This window comes from Corvus cornix, chromosome Z, assembly GCF_000738735.6.
Source record: "Corvus cornix cornix isolate S_Up_H32 chromosome Z, ASM73873v5, whole genome shotgun sequence".
NCBI classification, from domain to species: Eukaryota; Metazoa; Chordata; class Aves; order Passeriformes; family Corvidae; genus Corvus; species Corvus cornix.
Genome location: NC_046357.1, coordinates 45,957,029 through 45,983,236, shown reverse-complemented (window position 1 = coordinate 45,983,236; position 26,208 = coordinate 45,957,029). Strand labels below are relative to the sequence as shown.

General features: G+C 42.1%; 1 protein-coding gene across 5 annotated transcripts in view; it reads left to right on the top strand.

The window, feature by feature from the left end:
- Positions 1–26,208, top strand: part of GRAMD2B (GRAM domain containing 2B) — a 48,982-nt gene that overhangs the window by 10,698 nt on the left and 12,076 nt on the right. For 2 of the 5 annotated variants that reach the window (XM_019286925.3, XM_019286924.3), the window contains exons 2-5: positions 20,687–20,809; positions 22,869–22,950; positions 23,268–23,334; positions 24,320–24,423. In XM_019286925.3, the coding sequence (XP_019142470.1) occupies positions 20,687–20,809; positions 22,869–22,950; positions 23,268–23,334; positions 24,320–24,423 (376 nt within the window). Of the gene's footprint in view, positions 1–7,352; positions 7,510–7,671; positions 9,005–20,686; positions 20,810–22,868; positions 22,951–23,267; positions 23,335–24,319; positions 24,424–26,208 lie in introns of those variants that run through there. The other 3 variants (XM_039567325.1, XM_039567324.1, XM_010401298.4) reach the window with 3 other exon arrangements.

Here is a 26,208-nt window from a genome sequence, read left to right as displayed (position 1 = left end):
TGTGTCCATAGGTAGGGCCCTCAAGATATTCTTACATTGTTTGTTAGCATTTGCCATGGCAAGTTTACCTAAAAGTTCTTTTCGCCCATCTGGGCTCTCTATCTGTTTCTCTAAGCTAGCTTTTAAACGATCAACAAACTGAATAAAACTTTCATTTGCTGACTGTTTGATGTTAGAGAAATATTGTGTAGGAACAGAATCATCTGGAGTAAGGAGCAGCGATGTCTTTGCTGCAATAGCTATGTCTTGTAATGCCACTTCAGGTAAGGTGGTAGCTTGATCTGAGGGTTTTTTGGAGGTCACCTTCTCCAGCCAGTTGTTCTATTGTCCAATCTGTCTGGTTTGCATCTTTAGTATAAGTGTCAGACAATGTTTTTAAATGTCTTTTCCAATGCCTTTCCCATAACATATATTCGGCAGGGGAAAGGATGCAGTTAATAATGTTTTTAATATCATGTGGCACTAATGTATAGGCAGAGAAGGTGGCTTCCAATAAGTTTCTAAAGAAATGTGACCCTCTCCCATGTTCTTTTGCTGCCTTGCAAAGCTCTTTGACTTCTTTGTATGGAATAGGTTTCCATGCTCTTGTAGTTGATGGACCACCCCTCCTCCCTTTCCCTATAATGACTGGGAAGGCTGAGATTTTCTGGGCTAGCTCCCAATCCCCCTCCCGGTTTACCTCCCTGCGTGTCTGTGCCCATCGATCCTCAGATTCAGAATCAGAGCTGCTACTACTGTCATCTGAAAATGAGGGATTGGCTGTTGCAGGGCGGGGCTGGGATACAGGGGGCGTAGCGCATCATTTTTGAAATGCTGACTTTGCTTTAGCCAGGGCAGGAGTAGCAGGGGGTCAGGGGTGTTTTGAGGGATGGGAAGGGGGTCTGTTGTGGCAGCATGGGGGTGGAGAGGTTGTACAGCAGCAGGTCATTTGGGGGGAGGTCAGGTTGCAGGTGGTGCCGGTTTCTCAATTCCATGTGGAGTCGGCATGGGCTGTAGGAAGGTGTGGGGGGGCGGTGGGCTCTAGGGCAGGAGGGGAGATGGGAATTGCGCAAGAACCCGTGGTAGGGGGAGGGGGGTGTAGGGAGAGAGGGATTAGTAGCAGGGATTGCGTTACGATGCAGCTGGGGGGGGAGAGAGGGGGGTCTGCTGGCATTTGCCAGGGTGGCAGGGCTATTGGCGGTGCGGGGGGAGGGAGATTCCACTCCTTGGGTGGCAGCCTGGGGCAGTGGCGTGGATAGCTGGGTCCCGCCAGCGGTGAGAGGGACAGACGCTGGCGGGGGGCGTGACGCCTGTTCCGTGCCCCTCAGTGCGTCCGTGGGGCTCTGCGGGACCGGTCCCGTGTTGTACCATGCTTGCTCCGTGGGTGCGCGGGGGGAGACAGTGGTGGCGGGGTGGCTTGCTGGGACGGGGCCGCCGCAGTGGTGCTGGGGTGGGGAGATAGGGCGCGACGCCGCGGGGAGCAGGGACACGGCAAGGTGGGGGCAGTCAGAGGCACCGGGAGCTGGTGCGAGAGGGGGAAGGGTGGTGTCGTGCGTGAAGGGTTGCGAAATACCAGGGAACAGCGAGATGGGGCTGGGGGCGGCTCAGAGGCATCCATCCCGGGGAGGGGGGATGGGTCTGGGATGGGTCCTGCGCACACTGCCTGGGGGGTGGCAGCGGGACCAAGGGGGCAAGCGGGGGGCTTTGGGTATGGGAGAACTGCTGGAAATAAGGGATCGGGGTAGGGAAGTGGGGGGGCCGGCACCCCAGCCTGGCCAGGGTCGGGGCAGCAGGCGGGGTCCGCGCTCTGGCTGGCCATTGCCGGAGGCGGAGAGGGGAAGTTGGAGGGGGGGAGGGCAGAGAACGGGTTTGGCTGAGGGGGGGTTGTCGCACAATACATTTTAACCATTAAATGAAATAAAAGAATGAATTTGGAAACAGAGAGGTTTCCCGTGGCTTGAAAGGAATAGTTTCTTCTCCACTTTGTCCCAGAATGGACCAGAAAGGACAGAGTCTGTGGTGGCATCAGGAAAATTTTGAGATATCCAATTAGTGAAAGATTTGAGATTTTTCTTAGAAAGAGCACCTGTAGAGAATTTAAAGTCGGATTTTAAGAGAAGGGTTAGAAGAAAGGGGTATAGGTCTCAGATTGGGAAAGGCTGGGTTTAGCTTGCCTATTTCCCATTTAAGTTCCTCCCTCAGCAGAAAAAAGAGAAAAAAAACCAAAAAGGACTTTAAAAGAATTGCGCGCAAGAAAAAGAGGAGAGCCCCAAATCTAAACTTATAAATCCCATTTTCTGGTGAGGCTGGCTCCTGTTGAAGTCCAAAAAAGGTCTGCTGGGGAGGTGGTCCGGCTAGTTCAATCTTCAGGGACTTCTGTCCTAGTTTGGAGAAGCGAGGGTCTCGAACTGTCCCCGTCCAAAAGGCCTGCTAAAACGTAGGTCTATTTTCAGAGGATCAGCATATGAACGGCTGGCTCTGTCTTAGCGTAGTCAAGATGCAGCTCAGGCCAGGAGTCCGAGGTCCAGGGTCCAGTGGCTGTTCAGGTGCCAGTTATGACAGCTCTGACCCAGGAAGAGGTGACCGGTCCGGAGAGATGGTCCCATAAGGAATCGCCTTCCCAAGACCCGGTGTCTTCCCTCAGCTGCTGGCAGGAGGGCCCTTGCAGAGGCTGTCAGCTCTTCAGTGATATCAGCTCGTGATTCCAGCTCAGCTCTGCAGGGCAGTCTCCACGCCAGACCAGAGAGACGAGAGGCTCGTGTAGTACACTACTTTCTCTCCCCGGACTGCCCTTCACCAATTAAAGAAAAACACAGCCCATATTTTCTCACAATGAGTCTCCATTGGAGACTGCTTGATCTTCAAATACTTGCTTTACAGTATATGTATATATGAGCAATTATCACAGTACAGTAAAAGGTCCTTTGTGCTTTTTTTTTCTTTTTCTGTAAGACTTGATCATAATAAAAGCATATGGTTTTCAAGTATATTCCACTCACATGAGCAGTTCCACATTTGCTTGTTTAATATAAAGCACTCCTCCATGAATATTACTAAGAATCCTGCTATTCAGAGCTTTTATCACTCATGACTGTGTCCTCTCACTCTGGAGTTGCTACACCATGTACAGTTTGACAGAGCTTGGCCACAGTTTCTTTTTCAAATCCTCCAAAAAACTCACAAGCTATATTTATATATATCATTGCTCATTGCTTATTACTACCACTGTCATTATCAGATAATAGCAAACTGGACTAAGGACATGTGTATTGGCAATTTGCCAGAAACGAGTCTCTGATAAAAGTTAAGATATTGTGATACGGAAGAAATTATTAAGCAAGGGTTCATTTTTTTAGTGTTGAGGCTTTAGGCATCAATTTATTTGAATGTAAGTTTCTTCTGTGTTAAAAAACAGATTTGTTCAAATCAGAGAGCTGTGCACACCTTGGGAACAGAGCCAGATGAAACTACAAGAGAAACTGAGCTCCAGGACCAAGGAACTCCTTTCTAGTTCTTGCACCACTGAGGTAAACGCAGAAACCTCTGGAGATGAATGAACAAAACAGGCAGTGGTAGCATTTCTCTCCTAAACAGGTAGCTAAACCTGCCAGACTGAAAACCTAAGCACTTGAAAGAAAGCAAATTTTATTTACTTAAATATCTAAAAGTCAGATTCTCACCTCCTAAAACCAGCACTTCTGATGAACTGCATATAGTTACACAGGACTTACTCAACAAGTCTGCCTCAAAATTAGTAGATACATTTTTAGTGCAATAAAAAGCCTCCAAAAACAAGATGAGGGGTAGGCAGTCACTTTTCCTACTGGTTCCAATCCTCCCATGCATGCCTTGTTAGTGCACACTTACACAAGAACAATCCCAAGATACCTAAAACCCCACACAGGTTGCTGCACCCAAGAAAAGGGTGCTGGGCCTGAACAGACACATGATGCCTTCCCCAGCCCTCTCAGTTCCAGCTCTACTCACAGTCCAGGCAGCTGAAATGGCTCCTATTCTGTTATGGTTGGATAAATGAGATGCTGTATATTACCACAGGTTGTGTCTGGTGTAAAGGGGTGGGAGAGGCTTTGCAAAGAAATGCCAAGTCTACTCAGCTGCTCCCCAGGGAAAAATAATGGAGCAATGTTTCACAGGTGCAGAGCCTAACAGGCTGAATAATCTCTCTTGTAAATTAAATCTCATTTCTTTTCCACATGTGCCTTGACTTAAATACTCCATGAATATTAGTTAATGGTGTCTCCCAGAAATACAGCCATTTTAAATGTCATCCTTTCTATGCAGCTTAGTGCAGAGTCTTCAAATTTTCCTGTACTGGAGCCAATTAAACCCACATGGTCTAGCTAAAATCATACAGCAATCTCACACTTTTTGCAGGATTTGCGTGCCCAACAGGTACGGCAGTCTTGAGCCAGTTCACCATTAACACCTCTTTCTTATCACTGATTTCCTGAACTTATTGCAACAATACCTAACACTTAGTTCTTGCACCTCCTAAAGACTAGGTATTCAAAAATAATTAATTCACTTCATACACTTTTTAATCTAAAACCTACCTTAGTATCTATCTCCTACACAGATATCCACTAAAAGAAACCACTCTACTTTACATATTCTCCCTTTAGCTCATGTGAGTAGTCAGCTGTTAGGAAGTTATTCTTTTATTAATTTTATTAATATGTTCTAGCTCATTCAAACATGAATATAGACCTTCGTCTAGACATGTAACTTTGAACTCTCATCCCAGGATTTTCTCTCCTTTCATTGTGTACTTACAACCACAGATTCCATCTTAGCTTTTGAAAACATTAGTTCACCAAACTGAAACCTAAGTTGGGTATTAACCAGGTAGTAAAAACATTTTCATATGCACGTTGACAGTTTGTGCCTGCCATGCAAGATGTCTTGTGCCAAATGCCACTTTAAATCTAACCTTCCTGAGGGCACTCAACTTGCCCCACAGCTCTGCCAGCACAAGCCCAGGGAAGGCCAGGGGTAAGTCATGCTTGCTGGCTTTTTGCACCATATTAGCTCATTTTGTCAGTTAGTAGAAATGAGACAAGGAAGGGCAAGGCCCATCTGGAATTAAACCTGGACAAGGATGTCAAGAACAACAAGAAGAATGTCTTTAAATACATCAATAACAAAAGGTAAATTAAGAAGACACAGAGAAGGCAAAGTTACTGAACGCCACCTTTCCATTGGTCTTTGCTGGGAAGACCAGCCCTAAGGAATCTCTGACCCAGGTGACCAGGGTAAAGGAATGTTGGAAGCAAGACTTTTCCTTGGTCAAGGAGGGTTGGGTTAGAGAATACCCAGGCAAACTCAACATACACAAGTCCATGGGCCCTGATAGGACACACCCAAAAGTGCTGAGAGTGCTGATAGACATCGTAGGTACGCTCCTTATGATCATCTTTGAAAGATCACGGAGATCAGGACTGGTGCCTGAGGACTGAAGAAAGCAAATATCACCCCAGTCTTCAAACATGGCAAGGAGGATGCAGGGAACTACCAAGCCAGTCAGCCTCACCTCAGTCCCTGGAGAGGTGATGGAGCACCTCATTCTGGAGGCCACCTCTATCCACAGGGAGGACAAGAAGGTGATCAGGAGTAGTCGGTATGGATTCACAAAAGGCAGATCATGCTTGACCAACCTGATTGCCTTCCACAATAAAATAACTACCTGGATGGATGAGGGGAGAGCAGTGGATCTTGTCTACCTCGACTTCAAGGCTTTCACACTGTCTCTAACAATGTCCTCACAGGCAAACTCAGGAAGAGTGGACTGGATGGATGGATTGAGAACGGGCTGAACAGGAGACCCCAGAGGTCATAATCAGTGGCACAGGCTCTAGCTGGAGGCCTGTCCACAGTGGTGCCTCCCAAGGGCCCAGTCTTGTTCAACTTACCCATCAATGACTTGGATGAAGGGGCAGAGGCCTCCTCAGCAGTGTCACTGGCAATGTAAAGCTGGGATGACTGGCCAATACCCCAGGGTACTGTGCAGCCCTTCAGAAGGACCTTGACAGGCTGGAGAGATGGGAGGGGAGGAACCTTCTGAAATTCAGCAAAGGCAAATGCAGGATCCTACACCTGGGGAAGAGTAATCCCATGCAGCAGCACAGACTGGGGGCCAACCTGCTGGGAAGCAGCCTTGCAGAGAAGGACCTGGGTGTCCTGGTGTCCTCTGTGAGCCAACAGCATGTCCTTATAGCCAAGCAGGCCAATGGTACCCTGGGCTGCATTCAGAAGAGCATTACTAGGAGGTCAGGGGAAGTGATCCTGCCCCTCTACTTGGCCCTGGTGAGGCTTCACCTGGAGTGCTCTGTCCAGTGTGGGGCTCCTCAGTACAAGACGTGGAGTTCCAGTAGGGAGTTACTAAGTTGATCTAGAGTTTGGGACATCTCTCTTATGAGGAAAGGCTGAGGGAGCTGGGCACGTTCAGCCACAAGAAGGGACAAGTGAGCAAGGACCTCATCAATGTCAGTAGGTATCTGAAGGGAGAGTGTTAAGGGGACAGAGACAGGCTATTTTCAGTGGTGCCCAGCAATAGGAAGAGAAGCAACAGGCAGAAACTGATGCACTAGAAGTTCCACCTGAACATGAGGAAGAATTTTTTACTGTGCGGGTTACCACACACTGGAAAGGTTGCCCAAAGAGGTTGTGGAGTCCCCCTTGCTGGAGATATTCAATAACTGTCTGGACACAATCCTGTGCCATTACTCCAAGATAGTCCTGCCTGAACCAGAAGTTTACACCAGGTGATCCACTGGTCCCTTCCAACATTACCCATTCTGTTGTTCTGTGATTCTTCTGTGCAGACAAGCCAGCCTGGGGTGCTGCTGATGAGAAATGAACCATAACCACCTGCTTGTCTGCTCAAGATGTAAAGCCACAGAAGGAAATATCGGCTAATCACCTCAGAAGTTCAGATTAGTAGAGCAGTCCAGGGACAGCATCAGTATTTGGACAACTGCCTGCTTCCACGAGTCACCAGGGAAACGCGCTGACAGAAACCGGCCAATGCCACCTTCCCCCCTGGGACCGCGTCTGTGTGAAACCGTGTATCTCCTGTACCCCCGCATAAAACATTAAGGACGGCTTTTGTTGGAGCCGGCGGGAGCCGGCGTCTCACGCGACAGCGTCGCGACTGAATAATTTAGGGCTCGTAAGGGATCGGCCTCCCGGGGAGCGCGGGGCCGCCTCGGTCACAAGCTCTGGGGCGCGGGCGGCGCCGGGCCCGGCCGGGCGGGCTCAACCGGTTTGCGGCGGCTCCGGCTCCAGCCGGCCCCGAGCGGCGGCGGCGGCGGCGGGTCCGCCCCAGGGCGGGGCGGCGAGGGCGGAGTGGGCGGCGCGGCTCGGCCCGCCGGTGGCGGAGTGCCTTGTGGTGGCGGGGCGAGCCGTGCTGCCCGTGCCGATGGTGCTCATGACCGAGCCGCGGTGCGATGCGGAGGAGCCGAGGGCAGCGCGGGCCGCTGGCCGGAGGGAGAACAGGGGCGCTCCGCGGCTGTGAGTAGTGCCCGCGCCGGGAGAGGGGCCCCGCGCGGGGCTGTGCCCGGGCCGCCCGCGGGGCAGCGCCGGGGCCGCGGGGAGCTGCGGGCAGGGGCGGAGGGGGAGCCCCGGAGCGGTGGGGCCGCGCTGGTGGGGGCGTCGGCCTGGAAGTTCCCCGGGAAGAGTGGCCAAGGGGCCTCCGCCTCCAGCCTTAAATTGAGCGCGAACACCCCCGCGCAGCCAAGACCCGCTCTCGAGTCCAGCGTTGAACTCCGAAGTTATACTTTTAGGAGCAAGGCGTATAAATACTGCTTCTAGTAATTTCACCCAATAGCATGGAAATCTTTCTGAGCCGTTTCACAGAAATAGAGTAGTTGTGCTTTATCGCTTAAGTTAAAGTATACGGGTTCCGGTGGGAATCTGTTGTCCTTTCCTCTGGGTGCCTGGAAAACCCAGAACTTTGTTAAAAGTTCACAGAGTCTGATACAGACAAGAGACATTAAAATGGGAGTTCAGTCTGATGTCCCAGACAGATGGGGTGCTCTGAAAGGATGGTGTTTGCTTGCCTGTCCTGGCATGGTTCCCCACTGGTCTCCTCGCCCAGCATGGCCATACCCATACTTGCACTCTTCCTTTTGACCTAAGAGGTACCATAAAAATTGAGCAGGTGAAGAGATCAAAAATACTGTTCATGAGAAAGAGGAGGCCCTGCTGGCTGGTAAAGGCTTTCTGCTTGGAGTAACTGGTGGAACGTAGGGAGGTCAGAGGGCTCAGAAGGGTGGGAGTACTCCCCTGAGGCTGCTGACCTTCCCAACCTCTGATGATGACTGGGAACATCAAGAGTTAAAGGTTCGTCTCCTGCATTGTTCTCTTGCTTGCTGCAGAGATCTCAAGTTGTTTAGGTGCTTGTGTGTCATGGCAATGACCATCCCGTGAAAACATTGCTGGAATCAAGCAGCTGTCTGTTTCCATACCAGGCTCCCAATTCACATGGGTCTTGGCAGTCCCAAGGACAGTGTTTGAGAAGTTAAGCATCTACAAAACAAGAAACTAAAACATGTGGGGCTTTCTCCTCAAAAGAAGTTAAATAGAGTTAACTTTCTCCTAATCTGAGATGATTCCTCTTCTCGAAGAACTTTCCTTCACGAAAATTTAATCTTAAACAGCTTGCAGGAGAAAGGAGAACAAGTTACTAGCAGCTAGCTCTTTCTCTTCAAAGAAATTCTGAGAAAGTCTGTGTTGGTTTTTGGTTTTTTTCCCCCGGCTGTTGTATGTGTGATCTCTAAGCAGGTGTACTCCTAAAGTGTTGCCAGAAATAACTTGCTTGTTGGAGAGCACTGGGAATCAAAGTGTCTTCTAAGTATCCTTTATCCTGTATGATGTAACCACATGAGTGACTTCACACTACAAATGAAACATAATTCCCAGACCTTCTCTAGAGTCTTCTGACTTCAAGCCTTGGATCCTGATTCCTGTGCAGAGTTATGCCAGTGAACCTAATGAAGTTCTTCAGGTATGCAAGATCTGTATCTGATTTTTCTCTTGAAAACAGAGCTTGGAGTCCAAGATAGTGTACGGAGAGCTTGATCTCGGAGACATTGCACATGCATGGGTAATGCCGTCTCCTTTTGCCACTAGGTGTTGAGTCTTTCAGTCCTTCATCAATTAACTGTTTTAGAAGCAGGGTCAGTCTTAGCCAGTGTGATAAATGGTGAAGTCTTACTATAACTCTCTAGGGTTTTTGCTGTTCTATGAATTTTTGCTGTTCTGTAGGTGTCATGCAGGGGAGAGCTAGACAGTCTTGCTGTACTTTAAGATACAGTGTTCAGCAATACTAGCCTGGGCAGTAGGAGAGTGAAAAGACTGGGAAAGACAAAAACCTAAAAAGCTTTGTCTTAAACTAGAAAACTGTTGAAGCATTTGCTCTTTGGAAACCAAGTTGGAATTAATTTTCCAGCCCCATTTAACTGAGAAACTATTGTGTTCATTTGATTGGGAGTTAACCTCACAAGCCAGGTGTCTTTGGTTTGACTAATGTGAAGTTACAGGGGAGATTGTTCAGCTCAAGACCAGAATCATGGCTTAAATTCAGCTAGAAGTGAGATTGCTACAAGCTGAATTGTTGAAGATTTGGTTTTAGAAAATGCATGTGGATTTGATGGAGTTTCATTCCCCTCATGTACTTGCAGGGAACTAACAGAGCTGATGATGACCTCTATTGGAAAAAAATGCTAGCAGGGTTATAGAGGTATATGGAACCTTTCAGTGTTTTCCAAAGCTCAAGGGGGAGAGAGATGTATCTGTGTAAAGAGATTTATGTGTATACAGTAACCTGTACTTCCTAGAGGTATGCTTAAAATGTTGTTCAGTTTAGAGATGGACTTCATAGCTTAATATGCTGCTTCTACTGTAAACGTTCCCTGGGGGATAGGTGCATCTGATGGATTGAAGTTGTAAGTCTTCTGGGTTGTTCTGGGGGTGTTTTTTGCAGGGGTTTCTTGGATTAGTTTTTCTTAAATATTTCAAGGTTGGAAACTAGGAAGTCTGTATTTATCCAACAGTGATTCAGAATAGTTAAGTACTTGCATACTGATTCAGAAAATGGGCTACTCTGGCATGATTAGTGATACTTACATATTTGCAAAGCTTGCAGTAGATCTCGGTGAGTTGTACAACCCCAGAGACAACACTGTGTGGAAGATGGGCACTGTTACTATGCAGAACCAAAATAGCAACGTGCCAAAAGTTTGTCATTACGTGGAGTTCCTTCCAAGCAAGTAAAAAATTTGTGGACAGAAAAAAAGCCTTCCAAGTGGAATTCCCTAACCATTACATCCTGATGTGGCCTTGGACCAAAAAGGAGTTAACCCTTGCATTGTGTTTAGAGGGTATTTATTTTTTTGACCAGAAAGTGGGATGTGTTTTATTTGTGGTGGCACTGGACCTCCTGTAGAAGCTGTCAGCTGTGCTGTAGGGACAGCTGGTGGAAACAGATGTTTTAGCACTTATTTAGAAAATAAGAGCCTGGCATATTAAGGAGAAATGGCAGAGGAGTAAGAGCAAGCAGTTCATATGCCTTGTCAGCATCCCTCTGCTTTTACCCATGCTTGCTTCTGACAAAGTCCATGTAGCACTTTCTGGAGCCACGGGTAGTATTTATCCTGGTATGATTCAATCTGTCTGTATAAGTGTGATGTGATGGGTTACTGTATGGCAAGATTCTGCTAACATTAAGTGGCACATCCTGTCCTTTATGGTTTACAGAATCAGGTAATGTCCAATTACCAAATGTAACTTTGTAACTTAAAGAAATGAAGACATTGGGACTTCAGAGTATGAAATATACGGAAGGTTTTAGTTGGGGGGTTTTGTTGGGTTTTTTGGGGGGTGGGGGAGGGTTGTTGGGGTGGGGGTTTTTTTTGTCTGGGGTTTTTTTTGGTTTTTTTATTTAGTTAAAATACATTGCAGATACTGGGAAAAATATGCTACTGCAAGCAATGGAAAACACTTGCAAGCAAATTGAGTACTTCTTGGCAGGAAGAATGTGATTTTTATGGGGTTTTTTTGTCTGGTATATTATTCTACCATAACAGATGTTTCTTAATAATGGTCTATCAGTTGATAAATTAAAACAAAATCAATTGACTGACTTGTGCTTAATCACGATTTACTATGGTTTTTTTCTTAAAATCTCTTACTTGAGAGAAACACAAAACACAGAGAAAAAAGGGGAAATTATTTATTACTGATTAAAAGTTTTATTTCAACTTTGATCTAGGTTAACTCATTTCCAGCAGCCAAACTTCTACTGTGAGGTTTTTTTTCGTGAAGGGAAAAAGGTGTAGGTATGTACTTTCAGAGGATGAAGATAGTAGCATACACTAAATATAATATTTTTTAATTCTTCCATAGTAGTTTTTCCTTATTTTTATAGCAAAAGTTATAACACATGATCTGTAAAGAAGGACACACTTGCAAATGAAACATTTAAATTTAAGATGTGGCAGGGGTTTTCCAGGCTAGATTTGAACCTTCATTTGCTCATGATGATGTTTTTTAGTCACTTCTGGTTTTTCCCTTTTTTCTCCCTGCCTTTCCTACTTTGTTCACTTTATGTGCATGCTTAAATTATAAAAGCAGCTTTTTAAAAATAATTGTTCCATGTGTAAATGCATGAAATGGATCTGAAGAGTTTTTTCATTCCACTCAGGTGCCTCAAGTGGCTAACCTGAAATATGCCCAAATTAATTATGGTTATATGCAGTCTGTGAGAAATGTTTGTTAGTCAACATAATAACTACAACTTTGGGCAACAGGATTTGTTGCTGGTATTTGACAGAGGATGCATAAACATCGTATCCCAGTATTGTCTTCTTGCTTCCATCTCCATAAATGTTGCAGTCATGTGGTTAGAAATTATGTGCTTATCTGATGATGCCACTGCTGGGACTAATGATCTTTTATGCTCTGTACACAGCAGCTGCCATGTCCATGCATATCCTTTCCAATGATCTTTTCAGACCTGTGTTACTTTAACTAAACTTCTACCTGGCACTGACCGTCTTTGCCTCTGTCCTTGAGAAATAGTGCACTAAGTTTAGGGAGGTTAATAAGATCCAGAAAGAGGGGCAGGAAATAATATGTAGGCTGCAGATAGGCAGCAGACAATTTCAGCAGGTAGGGAACATAGAGGCAGACTGAAGCCTTCGCCCTCTGTGGATAGAAGAGGGAAACCTTCTAGTTACCTGACTATGAAACAGCAGTTCTGTACATCCCCCATAAAACCAGCCATACCCTGGCATGTCCTACACGTGCCTCAGTTTAGCCCTCTGGTTATCGTTTTAGTCTGTTTGTGGAAGAGAGACCACCTAGGCGAAAGACTCTTGATGTATTTTGTAGCTGCCATCTGTGCTGTGCTAGTTCAAGAAGAGCTGTTTAGATTTGTTCAGTCTTTTTCTCAACAAGAAGGAAGTTTATAGAACAAAATACATATACAATTATATGTATTCCTATTTGGTTTTGAGAAATTCTAAAATATGTGTAAATATGCTATGGCCAGCATAGGAGAGAGTGTGTTTTGCCATGGAGGACAGCTCGTGGCTGGCGGAAGGGCTCAGATTGAAGAAGGAAGCTTTGAGAACATTCAGACTCAGTGTCCTGGTGACATAGAAAATAGAAAGTCCAGTTGGCCTTAGCAGGTGTCTGGCTACCATGTGTCACATCTGATTCTAATAAGACTACCTTTTCCCAGGACTCTGGAAGGAAAATGGTTCCTTTTATTCACCATCACAGTCAAAGGCACTGTTGTGACTAGTGTTGGTTAGACCCATTTTTGGAAGCTAGTATTTCCTAGTGTGAAATAGTAACTTTTGGATTCAATTATCCGCATTGTTCTGATCTTTTCCGTGAACACATAGGCAGGCCTGTAAGAGTAACCATAGGTTGAAAAGATAATAGTGGGAAATTCAAAATTGCCAGATCGTTGGTGAATGGTTCACTTCTGTCCTTGGTGAAATGTGTGATGAAACATCAAAAATGTACCTGGGTATTCCTTGAAACTAAAGATTTTGTCTCCGTGATTAGTGTTGTTTTAAACAAGGAAAGCATGAAAAAGCACAGTAGATAAACACAATGAGAAGTTCATTTTCATCTCGTTTTACATTTGGCTTTGTTGTACACTATTCTTGCTGGGGGACCTCACAAAAAAGTGTAAATAAGATATGTAGGAGCAGAATCTATCTTTAACACACTTTAAACAGGGAAATCTTATCAATGATTTTGGATTATCTTTTATCAATGCCAGTTTTCAAAGACACTGCTTTATGAGAAAATCCAGCTCTCCTTCTCTTTGTATATAATCTGTCAGAAGAATCAAAATTATTTTTTCTCATTTACATTGATAAAACACTTTGTGTAGCATAGTGAGTCATTATTTCTAAAAGTGCCATAGAGCAGAAGCTGCTGGTCGAGGTTTTCATGGCAGCTTCACTTTTTAACAGCAGAGAATGGAGTAAAAGTTTGGTAAGATAGTTCCCAAACCTCTGCTTTCATCTCTAACTGTTCTGCATTCTTAATAAGTTGTTAATACAATTGCAAGTGTCTGGGTTTTTTTTTTTTTTGGTTGGTTGGTTGGGGGTTTTTTTAAGTATTTGAGTCTGATATAACTACTTAGGTGGTTTTTTTTTTTTTCAAAAGCACAATTAATGCTGGCAAACTGGCATCCAAGTCTTGCATCATGTTGAGGTATGTTTCTCTGGAGTTCTTCCAGAAACAGAGGTGCAGCTTCAAGTAATGAGGCTATTTTATGCTTATTCTCTGGTGATTGGGCCTCATTTGTAAAGATGCTTGTGCCTTTTCATATAGATATGTGTTGTTTCTGCCTGAGTTAAGGAACAGTTCTGATTGATGTCTATATGGTGAACATATAAATTGTATATAGATGCAGTATTTATCTTTTTTATTTAATTTGGTATTGAACAATTCACTGAAGTGCCTTTTCCCTCTTTTTTGCACCCTGAACAAGTCATAAGTCAGGAATTTTTTCTTTTCCCTTTCTCCTGTCACCTCTGGAAGCTAAAGATAAAAATGTTGAGTTAAGACTGTACACTTCCTTTTCAATATGAATTGTGATCCTGTTTTTGTATTGCTTTGGGTTAGAAGATTAGGTAGTCTAGAACAAGGAGACATGAAAACATTTTCTTCTGAAGGATGTAAGCAGGTTGAAGAATGAGAAAAACACATGCTCCCTCCCAAAGTAGAGGTGAATGAGTGTATTTTGCTTAATTTTCTTTTTTTTCTCCCCCAGAAATGTGTCTGTGAAAGATTTCTGTTGTGTGCTAGATCTGACTGTGCCTATGGTCAGATAAATAGTTGTTGGTGATCCTACTGAAACTCCCATCCTACTGAAAACTGCATGATGGGAATTTTGTGGAGTTGAGCGAAGATACATATGAGAGGGCTTTTGCTTTTTGAAGTGGATATATGAAACGGAAACTCTTGAGAAGACAAGAGAGCTAAATGGCTTATGTTCCTGTTCTAGTGTTAACTTAGTAAAATATCTTGTTATAGTGTCTCTTGTTTCAGAGCGCAGGGAATTCTTCTGTGGTTTTTTTTTCCTATGGAATTTGATAGCAGTCTGGTTTTGATTAGACGGGGAATACAGACAGTTAATAATAGATGGTATTTAGAGCAGAAAATTTACATACTTGCTAATGACGTCTGCAGTGTCACAGTGATCTTGCTAATGTCCAAGTGGTAAGGCAGTGTGAAACTTGATCTAGTTATTATGTTAAATGTCTATTCAGTTAAGGAGAAAAACCTAACTTTCTCTGTCCTTAACAGTGTTGGAGGGGTTTCTGTTCAGTATTAACTCCAAAATTTCATAAATTTTTTAATAAAGACATTGCAACACAGACATATGAAACTACTCACAGGTGAGTAATTGTGTTCCAAGGGATAGGTGTGGAATAGAACACAGTAAGTATTTCTGCAGTTAATTGCCTTGATATATAAAATTAGATTCAGATTTTAAGGAAGTCCTAAACAGTTGGGTTAATTTCTCTTTTGGTGCTATCTGACATCAAGATTCTAGCTGTGCCTGCAGATGTGTTTCATCCTAGAAATGCTTAGAGAAGTGCGTGGTGTGTGTGCAAGTGTGCTCATCCATATGCATGTTTTACACAGTTAATGTGCAGCTGTGTAACTCTGCCTCCATTATGCTGTGTTTGACTCTGATTCTCTTCTGAGGAGAAGAGAATTAGCCTGCTCCTTGAGCAGCATGAGGAAGTTAAATCTCAGTCTGGTTCATACTTATTGATATTGACAAACTGGTCTTCTCCGTCATGCAGGGTTTCACATCTCTGTGCCGTGATTCATGCTTTGCTGCTCTCTCTGTTTGGTATAAATACATCTGCTGGCTGTAGATTTGCTATACAGAAGAATACAAAATCCTGCACTTCAGAATCAGCTGCTTTATTTCGTTCAGACTTCAGCCTTAAGTACAAGCTGTGCACAAAGTATATGGAATTATACAAATACCAAATGGATACATTATGTCTATCTTTAACATCTATTTTAGCAGTTGTTAAACAGTTTCTGCCCCTATGTAATTAGGGTAGCTGTAGCTCATTTTCTGCCTGTTTTGATAGTTTGGGAGTCTTAGTGATAGTCGATGTTTGGCTGTTCATTTGCATGGTAAAAATGGTATGTGATCTTAGAAGTAGATTAAATCTTGACGTTATTTCGAGGCATTGTTTCTGCATGATGTGTTATCTCACATAAGCGGTGCTGTGTGTAACACTAGAGCACGGCTGTAGAGTTACAGGAGGCATTTTGCTTCTGAGTGACCAGACTGTACAAACAGACAACACCTCAATCCTCAATTTGAGCACTATTGCTAATTTTTCCAATATGGAGACCATTCAAATCTTCTATGAAGAGGACAGCAGGAGAGTTTACAGTGGAAAGGTATTTTCTTCAGTCCAGGACTGAGGCAATTGAACTGTGTACAGTATGAAAGCAAGCTCATCAGATAAAACACTCCAGAATCTGATGACACATGCAAAAACAGTTTATTCAGACTGGTGTGGCATAGAAAAGACACTTAGTAGAATGATGGGATAGTCTTCTTAAAGAAAACTTCAAGACTTTAGACCTAGCAAAAGGTAGTTTGGGATGATTGCTTCTCTAGGACATGATAGGTCAAGGAGAGTAAGTGCTTAGGAGGACACCTCTGACGTGCAGCATGCTTAGCAATGTCCTTCCAAGCATTGGTACTTCCCCTCTGGCCCTCTTGTAGTCATCTCTGCTTGAAGTATGTTGCTGGTATGTCTTTCAGATAATGCATAGATAAATCTCTTCATCCTGCTCCATGTTCTCTGCTTTTAAAAACCTGCCAAACTCTGTCATCTTTATTTGGGATCCTTAAATGTTTGTAGTCTCTCCCTTTAAGTTTCTGTAGAAGTAACCCATTCCTTTACCTGAATAGACTCATGTCAGGGAGTAAGAGTAGCTTTAATAACATTGTCTCTTAGCATTAAGACCTTTCACAGTACTTTGATTCCTTTGTCAAATCCTGTCAGTCTGCCAATGACTACCCGATTAACCCAACAGAACCAAAACATACAGAATGTCATTGTATTTGTGATGGATATTTTCTCATGCACTTTACCAAGCATGGTTGTGGACATTAGGGGAGAAATTACTCCCCACCTATTTTGGTTGATCCTTTGCAGTAATGCAGCAGTCTAACTGCTGTTGAAAAAATTAATTCTTTTTGTTTAACGGAAGTGAAACAGGACCAACAGTGCTTCTAAGGTAACATGATGACCTAATATGTATGCTCCATCCAAGAAGGAACATTGCACCAGTGCTGAGTCACATTAAACCCTTAGGAAATATGCTTTGACTCCAATTTTGCAAACAATTGAAGATGTACCTAACATCTCTGATTATTCAACAGGCATTTCTGTCCTTCTACATAACTGATCTGCAATCTGTAGACTGGAGGACTGGTTTGTCACAACTTACTGTGGCTTCTGAACTTCTAGACCAGTTATCAGGTGGACCAAGTAGCGTGGGTGTCCTGAGGAAGCTTTGTAGAAGGATTTGTGTGGTTGCAGGGATTTAAAGACAGTAACCACCATATAGTTCTGGAATTTTGGTCTCTTTTGTGTATGCCTGAGAAGTGATGGTGTCTGGTTCAGTGCTGTGCTTGTCAAAGACAGCAGTTGTTCCTTGAGGGTCACTTTCCAAACTGTGGCCTATCAGCACTTCTCTCTCACATTGTTTTTGTTCAGTGCTTCTTAGTCAAACTAGTTTGACTAAGAACAGATGAAAAGTTGCTATTTTAGATTAATGTATTTAATCATTTTTTCATGAAAAACTCCCATAATGTGGTACTGTATAACTTCACAGGGAGTCTGAATTTTTCAGGTCCTGGTGAAGGTTACTGCCAAACAAGAAAGTTTGAAGTTCAGAGACGTTTATGCAATATGAGGAACTTGACACACGTCTGCCAGAAAATTTTGGTTTCCCAGAAACCATTCAGATCAGAAGAAGTGAAATTCCTCTGACTTTTGAAATGTATTGATGAATAATGTGCTTCTGAACTACATTAGAATGGAACTTAGTCCACTGCCTTGGTTTATGTAATTCATAGCACTTTCCCTTAAACACAACTAATGTTTATTTCAGCTTGCTTAGATGCAATGTATGATCTCACTGTAAGTGCAGGACTTGGCTTTGAAAATACTCCCTACGACAACTGTTCTTTATTTGGGAACTAGAGACAACTTCTCTCTTTATTTCTTTTAGCCATTATTTTAATAGGCTTGGTAGTAGTACCAAATATATGAGAATTTTTTCTTTCATTTCAATGGTTCCAGTGTCACAAAGTTCTTTTGCTTTGCCCTGACATTGCGAACCCAGTTCTTTTATGCGCATCTACTGCCAACAGTTGCGGTAGGAATCACTCATTTCTTAAGTGGTCTTAATCTAATTTGTTGTTGTTCCTGACTTTTGTGCTCTTTTTACAAAGCATTTATGAATACTGACTCACTCATAAGAATGTGAGGAGTGCTTTAATTTACTTGTGATTTGATAAACAGTATTTTACAAAGGGAGGGGGAAGGGAAGGTCAGCTAAGATGCTTCTGGTAGTTAGAAAACACCTACTAGTAACTTAGGTGCTGTGTGGAGCTATAATTATCCGAAATATAAGGTCAAATCCTTATGTAGTTTTTCTTTATGTGAAGGAGGCATAAGCAGGTAGGCTGAAGGACAGGCATGGCGAAACCTTATCAGCTAGTAGGAATACACCCTATATCTACTGTCAGTGTCATGTGTTCCATGGCTGAGTCTCCTCACACCTGTGCTGCTGTTCTCAGGCCATCCTGGAGAAGTGAGCAGATTGGCACAGGTTAGCTCAGCATTCCCACACACAGCTGTCAGCAGGATTAGCGTTTTGGGATGCCTGAGCTCTCTGCCATCTGAAAGCATCTAGGTGAGAGATTCAGGAGTAGTAGAAGTTAGTAGGGAAGACAGACAGAATAGAACAGGCTCATAGGTTTAACTGCAAAGTACAGATTAACTTATGGATGAGGTAAAGGGAGTATGAGTAGTAAGTGAAAAAGGCAGCAGCAAAGCATCTAAGCATGCTGACAGGTGTGAGCGGTAGAACCTGTGTTATAGGTTTTTTTTAAAGGATATTTTTACTATAGAGGTATGAGACAGGCCTCCTTGATCAGTTGGTAGCATTGCCGTGTGAGAATAGCAGGCTGCCCAAGGCAGTGAGGGACGCCAGTCAGGCTTCAGGCTCAAGCAACTATATCTTAAAAACAGTGCTGTGTTATGTAGTTCTATTCACTTGGGAGTTTCCATGCTAAGCTGCTTTCTTGAAACGCAGGTGTGATTGAATCTGACAATTTTGCCTCACCCAGTTCCTCATCCCACACATTTCTGGTATTCTCTGGCCACCCTTGGAGCCCAAGGATTTGAGTAATAGAAATATAGCAAGACTGTGAATAAGACGTTTTCAGGGTTTGCAGACTTTTGGAATACAAACTCCCCTATGTTTGCAGGGAGCACCTGGAGTTGGTAGTCTGTCTCTCTGTTTAAAATCTCAAACAGCATAAAGCTGCTTATTTGGGTTTTTCAGGCAGATTGGATTCCACTTGAATCTCATTAATTGCCTATTTAATTGTAGTTTATGTCAACTGAAAATAAAAGCTGATGATGTGTGGTCAGGCAGAGCCGATACAAGAGTGAAGCTATGGGGAAATAATAGGGTTTTTTTCTTATTGGCTTTGTGTATAAATGAAAGGATTACGGCATTAATAAAGTCTGATTTAGGAAGTAGGAATTCAGTGTCCCTGTGGTGGGGAGTGCTAAGGGTGCTGAGGAAGGCTTAGATATGGAAATAGCTGTTCTATGTAAATATAAGATCCCTTGAGAATCTTGGCATTTGTCCTGTGACATAAGCTCTAGTTTAGCTGTCAGGTAGGATAACACCTCATTAGACTTCAATTAGGGTGTTGTGAGGCATATCTCCTGATCTTATTCATCAGAGCATAATAAAAGCAAAAGACCTTTTTGTGCCCTTCCTAAAAGAAGATTAAATCAGTTTGAGAACCTCTATTAGCAAAACTTCTGTAGTAGTAAGAAAAAAGCCTGTTCATAATAAAGACAGTGTCACATGATGGCTGTGGTATGCTGTAAAATTGCAGAAATTAAACATTATAGCGGAAAGCTTCTGTAAATGGGGTCATTCAGGCCAGACACGAAATTAGTGGGCAACATGGTTTGGCTTTCCTCTTTAATCCTAAGAGCATCTATGGTTTTTCTGAGGCTTCAGGTTTCTACGGGGAGGAGTATGTATATAGTTGTCATGTCATTTTAAAGTATTATCATTCTTCACACCCTATTATTATTAACAGCTCTTTTTCTCTAAATTTTCTGAGTTGTCATTTTGTTGGAAAATTATGGAAAGGTAAGCCAGGGGCAGACTCTAATGGCATATTGTTTAGCCTTCAGACTATGGGTCCATAACATACATTTCTGAAGCAGTGGCATATGCTGTGAAGAGACAATGCGCTGTGGCGGCGGTGCTGCTTTTATAAAATAAAACCAATGCTTTTTGTACTTGGAGAGAACCCTTTGTTGTGAAAATTCTGCCTGTGGACTCTCACAGAAGAGGAAAGTAAGAGGCAAGATAGGACCCATCTTCCTCTTGCAATATTGAGCACATATTATCTGCAAAGCACCAAGTGCTGTCATGCAAGATGTTTTTCTCCTGGCTTGCCAATCAAATTAATTTGCATTAGTCGTCTGAGTCCTGAACATGGAATGCATTTTTTCTTAAACGAGACATTCTCTTCAGAACGGAAGCTAGAGTTACAAATTTTATGAGTGGTGAAATATCCATGGCAGTATTTCAATTTTCCGCTCTTCGTTGCTGAAATTCCAGTACTGGAGCTCAGAGTACAGCTCACATGTATAATACTGTCAAGTCAGTAGACAAAGATTTTTTCAGGATCTCAGTAGAAATACATGTTACAATTTTGTTTTTTAATATATGCTGTATTGTCAACATGTTGCAGTGGCATTTGACGTTACTGTGAATCCTGTAAAACACACTTCTAGCTTTAGTTATTTATTTGTTTGTTTGTTTATTTATTTATTTATTTTTCCCCCCACAGTTCAGATGGAGAAAATGGAACTGATGAAAAAAGAAAGGCTGGAAAATCACCCACTGTGTGGCTGCAGACCTCTACCAGTGAAATGGAGTATTTTGATGACCGGAAAAAAGTTGATGTTGCTAGGTAATGTCAGAAATACTACCAGTTTTCTTCTAGTAGAGATAATAGAATGGCTGCAAAGCACTTCAAAAGCTAGACTGAGTAGCAATATTTATCAGATATCCTAGCTGAGGGTTAGCTTGCACACTATGCAAGTGAATTGGAATCAAGGCACCTTCCTTGGTTGCTCTGTTGCCCATTGCAAGCAGTCACAATAGAATTTAGACTTTGAGCTGGCTTAGTTTCCCTGTTCTAGGAAAAAATGTATTGCACTGTTTGGTGCCGCTGCTAGTTACATTCCTGTCACAATCAATTTGACAGGCAGTCAAACTGAGCTGCAGTTTTAGTCCTGGCTTGTTTCCAGAACTCTTTCATGCTGGAGTAGTGATTGTCCACGGTAAAACTATGACATAAGTTTTAATTTTGTACTCTGTGTTGTATATTGTATCAGATTTTTGTACTGTCCCCACAAAGACACTCATTCTTCTTTTGCTGGAGAACTGGAATGCATTTTAAGTGCTTATAAAAGAGGCTAAAATCCCACTTGGATGGCTTGAACATGACCTTTGCATCCCTTTCACTTTGTGAACTGAACAGTCAGTGCAAAAGTCAGTGGTCAGCCTGACACTGTTGTTTTGGTCAGAAGGCAAATATTTAAAAAAACATCACTTAATTTCATGAAGCATCTTTGAGGAAAAGGTATTTGAAGGAATACATTATCACTTTTTTTTTTTCAGAGGTTGCAGTCTTACTTCTCATACTGTAATTGACTACTTTTGGTGAAGGCTAAACATAACATTTTTGTCAGGCTTGCTGTTTGTTTCAGTTTCACCTGTACTCTACGTAAGCACACAAATACATGTACTCAGGTATTTTAGAGTTTTATGAGGGACCTCCTGAGATATGCAGCCAGGTCCTCTGCTGTCAAAGTCAGTGTCTAAGTCAGATTGCTATACAATCTCTTTCCAGTTATGTCTCCATAACACTCAGGGTTTCTCTTCCTGTCACTCTTACGGTATGTACTAGAAGCCCTGAACCTCTCAAGCTTAGGGAAGTAAAGAAGACTTGTTGTGCAGGATATGGTGCAGTAATGGAAACTTTTGTAGCACCTTTATTTTCCTACTGTATCTTCAGCACAACATGTTTTTCAGGTCATTCAGTATGAGTCCTGTGATATGGTTTTTTCTTCTGCTGTTCAGTTTACGTCTGAGGGCCTCTGAAAAAGAGCTACCTGATTTTTATAGTATGTTCCTAGGCATTTGTTCTGTGCCACATAGCTTTCAGAGAAAATGGTCTCTTTCTGATTTATGAAACAGTTATCCCACCTCTCTGTTTTTCTGAACAGTCCATGCCATTAATTCCTCTTGTGTAGAACAGGCATCCTAGTCATCCACAGAGAATTTGATCTACACTTGTTCTTTTCTAGAGTTGTTTGTGGTTTTGTTTGGTTTTCCAGTGTAAAGGGCTGGAGCTGTACAAGTACAGCTGCCTCTACAGCTGGCAGTCAGAATTCCATTTCATTTCCTGTAGGGTTGCTGGTTGCCTTAATGATTTCATTACACTACACTACACCATTCATAGCCATCCTCTGACTTGTGCACCTATTCTTCTCCTGTTGCATTTTTCAAAGGAACTCACATCTTGTATTACAAGTTCATAGCTTTCTGTACACTGCCTTCCACCTCATCTACTAAGTTTTATCTTGTTTTGTCTTTCATTAGTAAGGAATGTGCTTACTTAGTATTAGTATTTCACATGTTGCCCAGAAACGAATGTGAAGCTAAGCACTGTGATAATTCATTAAGCTGTAAAAATGTTTTGAACTTTTTCTACTTCCATACCAACTAGTCAGTTACTTAGAATACCCCTTCTAAATTAAAAGAAGACCTTTAGCAGACTGCCATAGTCAGCAGATCAACATGGTTTAAGAAAAAGATATACTCTTCTTTATCTCTGCATAATTCTTGATGAATTGGGTATGTTATCTAAAGGATTAATACATTCCGTGGAAAAGCACATCCTATTGGTAACTTACCAAGACCAGTGTGAGGCCAGGCTTACATCAAATGCTTTAAATCTTCAGGACCAAGAGCAGCACAGATAGTCCGGTCCTGACAACCAAGAGTGACTCCAAGACTGAAAGGAAAAAACGTGCCTCAAATCAGGTAAGGCAGAGACTCCTTGTTTGCTTACATATAGTAAGAGTAAACACATAACTACCATGAGAGGGCTTTTGTTTAGCAGCACTATAGTTCATGGTTGTAAAAAGGACAGAGGTTACTTTTTCATCAGTGTGTTAGAGTCTGGGTGAAGCACAATATGGAGTTAATAGGCACATAGAAAAATATGAGGATTTCTTGTAGAGCAAGTGGGCAAAATGGGAAGGTGTGGGGAGGACAGGAAGTGGAGCAGGTCACTTGACAGTTGTCAGACTGTCTAATAAAGTGTGTGTGTTTTGGGTGTGGGGCTTTTTGTTTTTCAGCTGAAGGCAAACGCACACTTTCATAAGCTGTTTCTAGATGTTCCTGTTGATGAGCCACTGAAACAAAGTAAGTATTAATCCCTGTGTTGTTGTTGGCTGTGGATCCTAAATAATGTTGTTACCCAACAAATGTGATGTACAAGAGGAACTACCTAAATTTTAAAAACCTTTAACTCCAGTTGCTTAGAGCTATTGGGCCTTGATCCACATGCTATGGGCATCTTATTGTTACCTTGGAAAACTTAAATCTCTTCATGTTTGGTATATTTGGAAATTGTAGCCCATTTTTCCATTCCTGGAGAGTAGCCTAATGCAATATTTTTTGGTACTGAATCTTCCTTACTAAAGGCACTACTTGAGACAGAATTGGTCAAGTGATTAGCTTGAGTTTTTGCTGTTGGTGATGTTTGAATATTTGAAAACACTAATAGGAAAAGGAATATTTAAATGTTTAAATATTTTACCGTTATCTGTGGTACTTATAAAAGGGAATTGTACATAGACATGTATAGCAAATGTTTCTTGAAAGGAATACAGGGAATGTGGTTCATGAGTGAGAAATGGTTTGCTCAATGTCTCTGAAGTAAAAACTTATTACTTTACATGTGTTGTACCTCTTTTGAACATCTAATTTAGACAACAGCCATAGAGCTAGGAGTTTTAAAGATAAAACCTCTTGTTAAACTCTTTACATTTATGTAATACAATTACCTAGAAGTTAATAAAAAGTTTATAGGAAGCTAGGTCATATTCTCTCAGAAAAGATTTTTTGACCTTTGGAGGCCAGTTGCATGTTACTATTAATTGTATTCATTTCAGTTGTTGTCCTTCAAATATTTTGAGTCTAAACTTAGGCCCGTGACATCATCTGAGCTTGTCAGTATTAGTTAAACTTACCAAAAATTTCAAGATTTGCCAATGTTAATCAAAAGGTTATTTCAAAACCTAAACATATAGGGGCTTTGAAAAAAAAAAAAACAAAACCAGAAGCCAAATTGGCTTGGCTTGGCTTGTAATTACCTTAAAGACTATAGAATATCTGTTTGTTTCAGGCTTTACCTGTGCTCTGCAGAAAGAAATTCTGTACCAAGGAAAGTTATTCCTTTCTGAAAACTGGATTTGCTTCCATTCCAAGGTTTTTGGTAAAGACACTAAGGTTAGTAAAATCTTTATGTACAGAACAGTACAGTTTGTTGGTTACCAGAAGTTCAAATTATTGTACAAGTCTAGAATACTAATACTTCTAAGTTTTATCTAATACAGTCACTATTCATAAGTGATGTTCAAAATTCACTCTAAACTGAGCACTATTATCATTAGTAGAAATTGAATCTCTTGCTTAAGGACTTCATGTCTGAAAGAAACAGATGAAGGGATCTGACAGGCAACAGTGAGGGCATTGTCAAATCCATGTAGCGTAACCTTCAAAAATGTTTCTCTTGGAGTAAGTACTTAAAAGAGGAGGAGGAGGAGGAGAAGGAGGAGCAGGAGGAAAGAAGGCTGAAAAGTATTAAGGACTCAAAGACTATAGTTAGGGAACTGGAGAGAAGGATCAAGCATATTAAGGCAGTTAAAGAGGAAGAAGTAAAACTGGCTTCTGCCTTGAGTAGCAAAGCTCTCTGAAGGATTCTTCTAGCAGTCCCATTTTACATAAACAGAGCATAGGATAAGAAAAAAGTTGACAAGGTTTTTACTTGTGGGCCTAGTATGCAGATCAGAAATGAGATGTGAGCTGCTGGGAATATCATAAATTAGTCTTTTTTGGTGATCCACCTAAAGCTTAGCACCCCTATGGTGAATGATACACATACAGAAAAATCACAGACTTTGCAAAAAGATTTGGATCTGTTGATTCGGAGCTTTTGAAGTGCACTTTGTTTACATAAACTCTGCTTTGTTTTTGACCTCTTTTGGGAAAACAGATGGATTTGCTTCAAGGATTTCTTTGGCTTCTTTCTTTCAGGTACATCCTTGAACAAGGTTCCTGGTTAGGTTCAGTGAATTGAATGCTGAAATCAGTTTAGGGGTTGAGATTATCTCACATCTCTGCGGTCAGCTGTTTTGATGGAGTACCATCTGTTTTTAAAGGGCTTTTTATGAGGTGTAATAGGTTTAAACAATGCTTAAAATTATTAACAGCACGTTGTCCATGGCGACCTTATGGGTTATTATATTTCACCACTTGGCCCAAGATGGTTGGTGATTTCTAGTTAATGGATTCTATTAGTCATAGACAGTGCATTAATGTGGATGGTGTATATGTTGGTGAAAGCTGTGTGACACAAAAGAAAAAAACAACTGGTTGAATACTGTCATTCAATATTAGTTACAGCAATCTTGGCAATTATTAATATTGAAGCTGCTGTACTAGCCATCTTCTCCAGTCACCATGAACAAATGTAACTACTTCAAGCTGTGGAACAGCTTTCTAATGCCAACTAGGCTAAATGTATACAAGAATATGGTAGAACTTTACTGAGTAGAAAAATCTGGAAAAAAAGATGCAGAGTGATGATGACGTAGTACTAGGAAATTATCTTTGTCAAAATGGTTATAAATGCAGGAGTATATACATACACATAAGTGTATGCTGAAAAGTGAAAACATTTTACAAAATAGGGTAGAATAAACACTGTTTGTAAATGTGATTATAGCAATATTGCAAATTATTTGGTTCTGGGTCTTATTTTCAAAAAACATTGTGGGGAGCATTAAGAGTGAAGGGGATAGTGCTTATCATTTATTTACAGCTTTGTTCAGCTTTTAGGAATACCATCAAGAAAAAAGCTGGAAAATCAGGGCTACGGCAAAAAATTATGTAGTGGGAGGGGAAGGAGGAAATCAAGCTGGACAGGAAGAGGAACATTCTTAGCAGTCATTCTTAGCACTGACAAAGCTTCCAAAGCTTCTATTGCTTAGAACTTGTAAAACAATTTAAGCT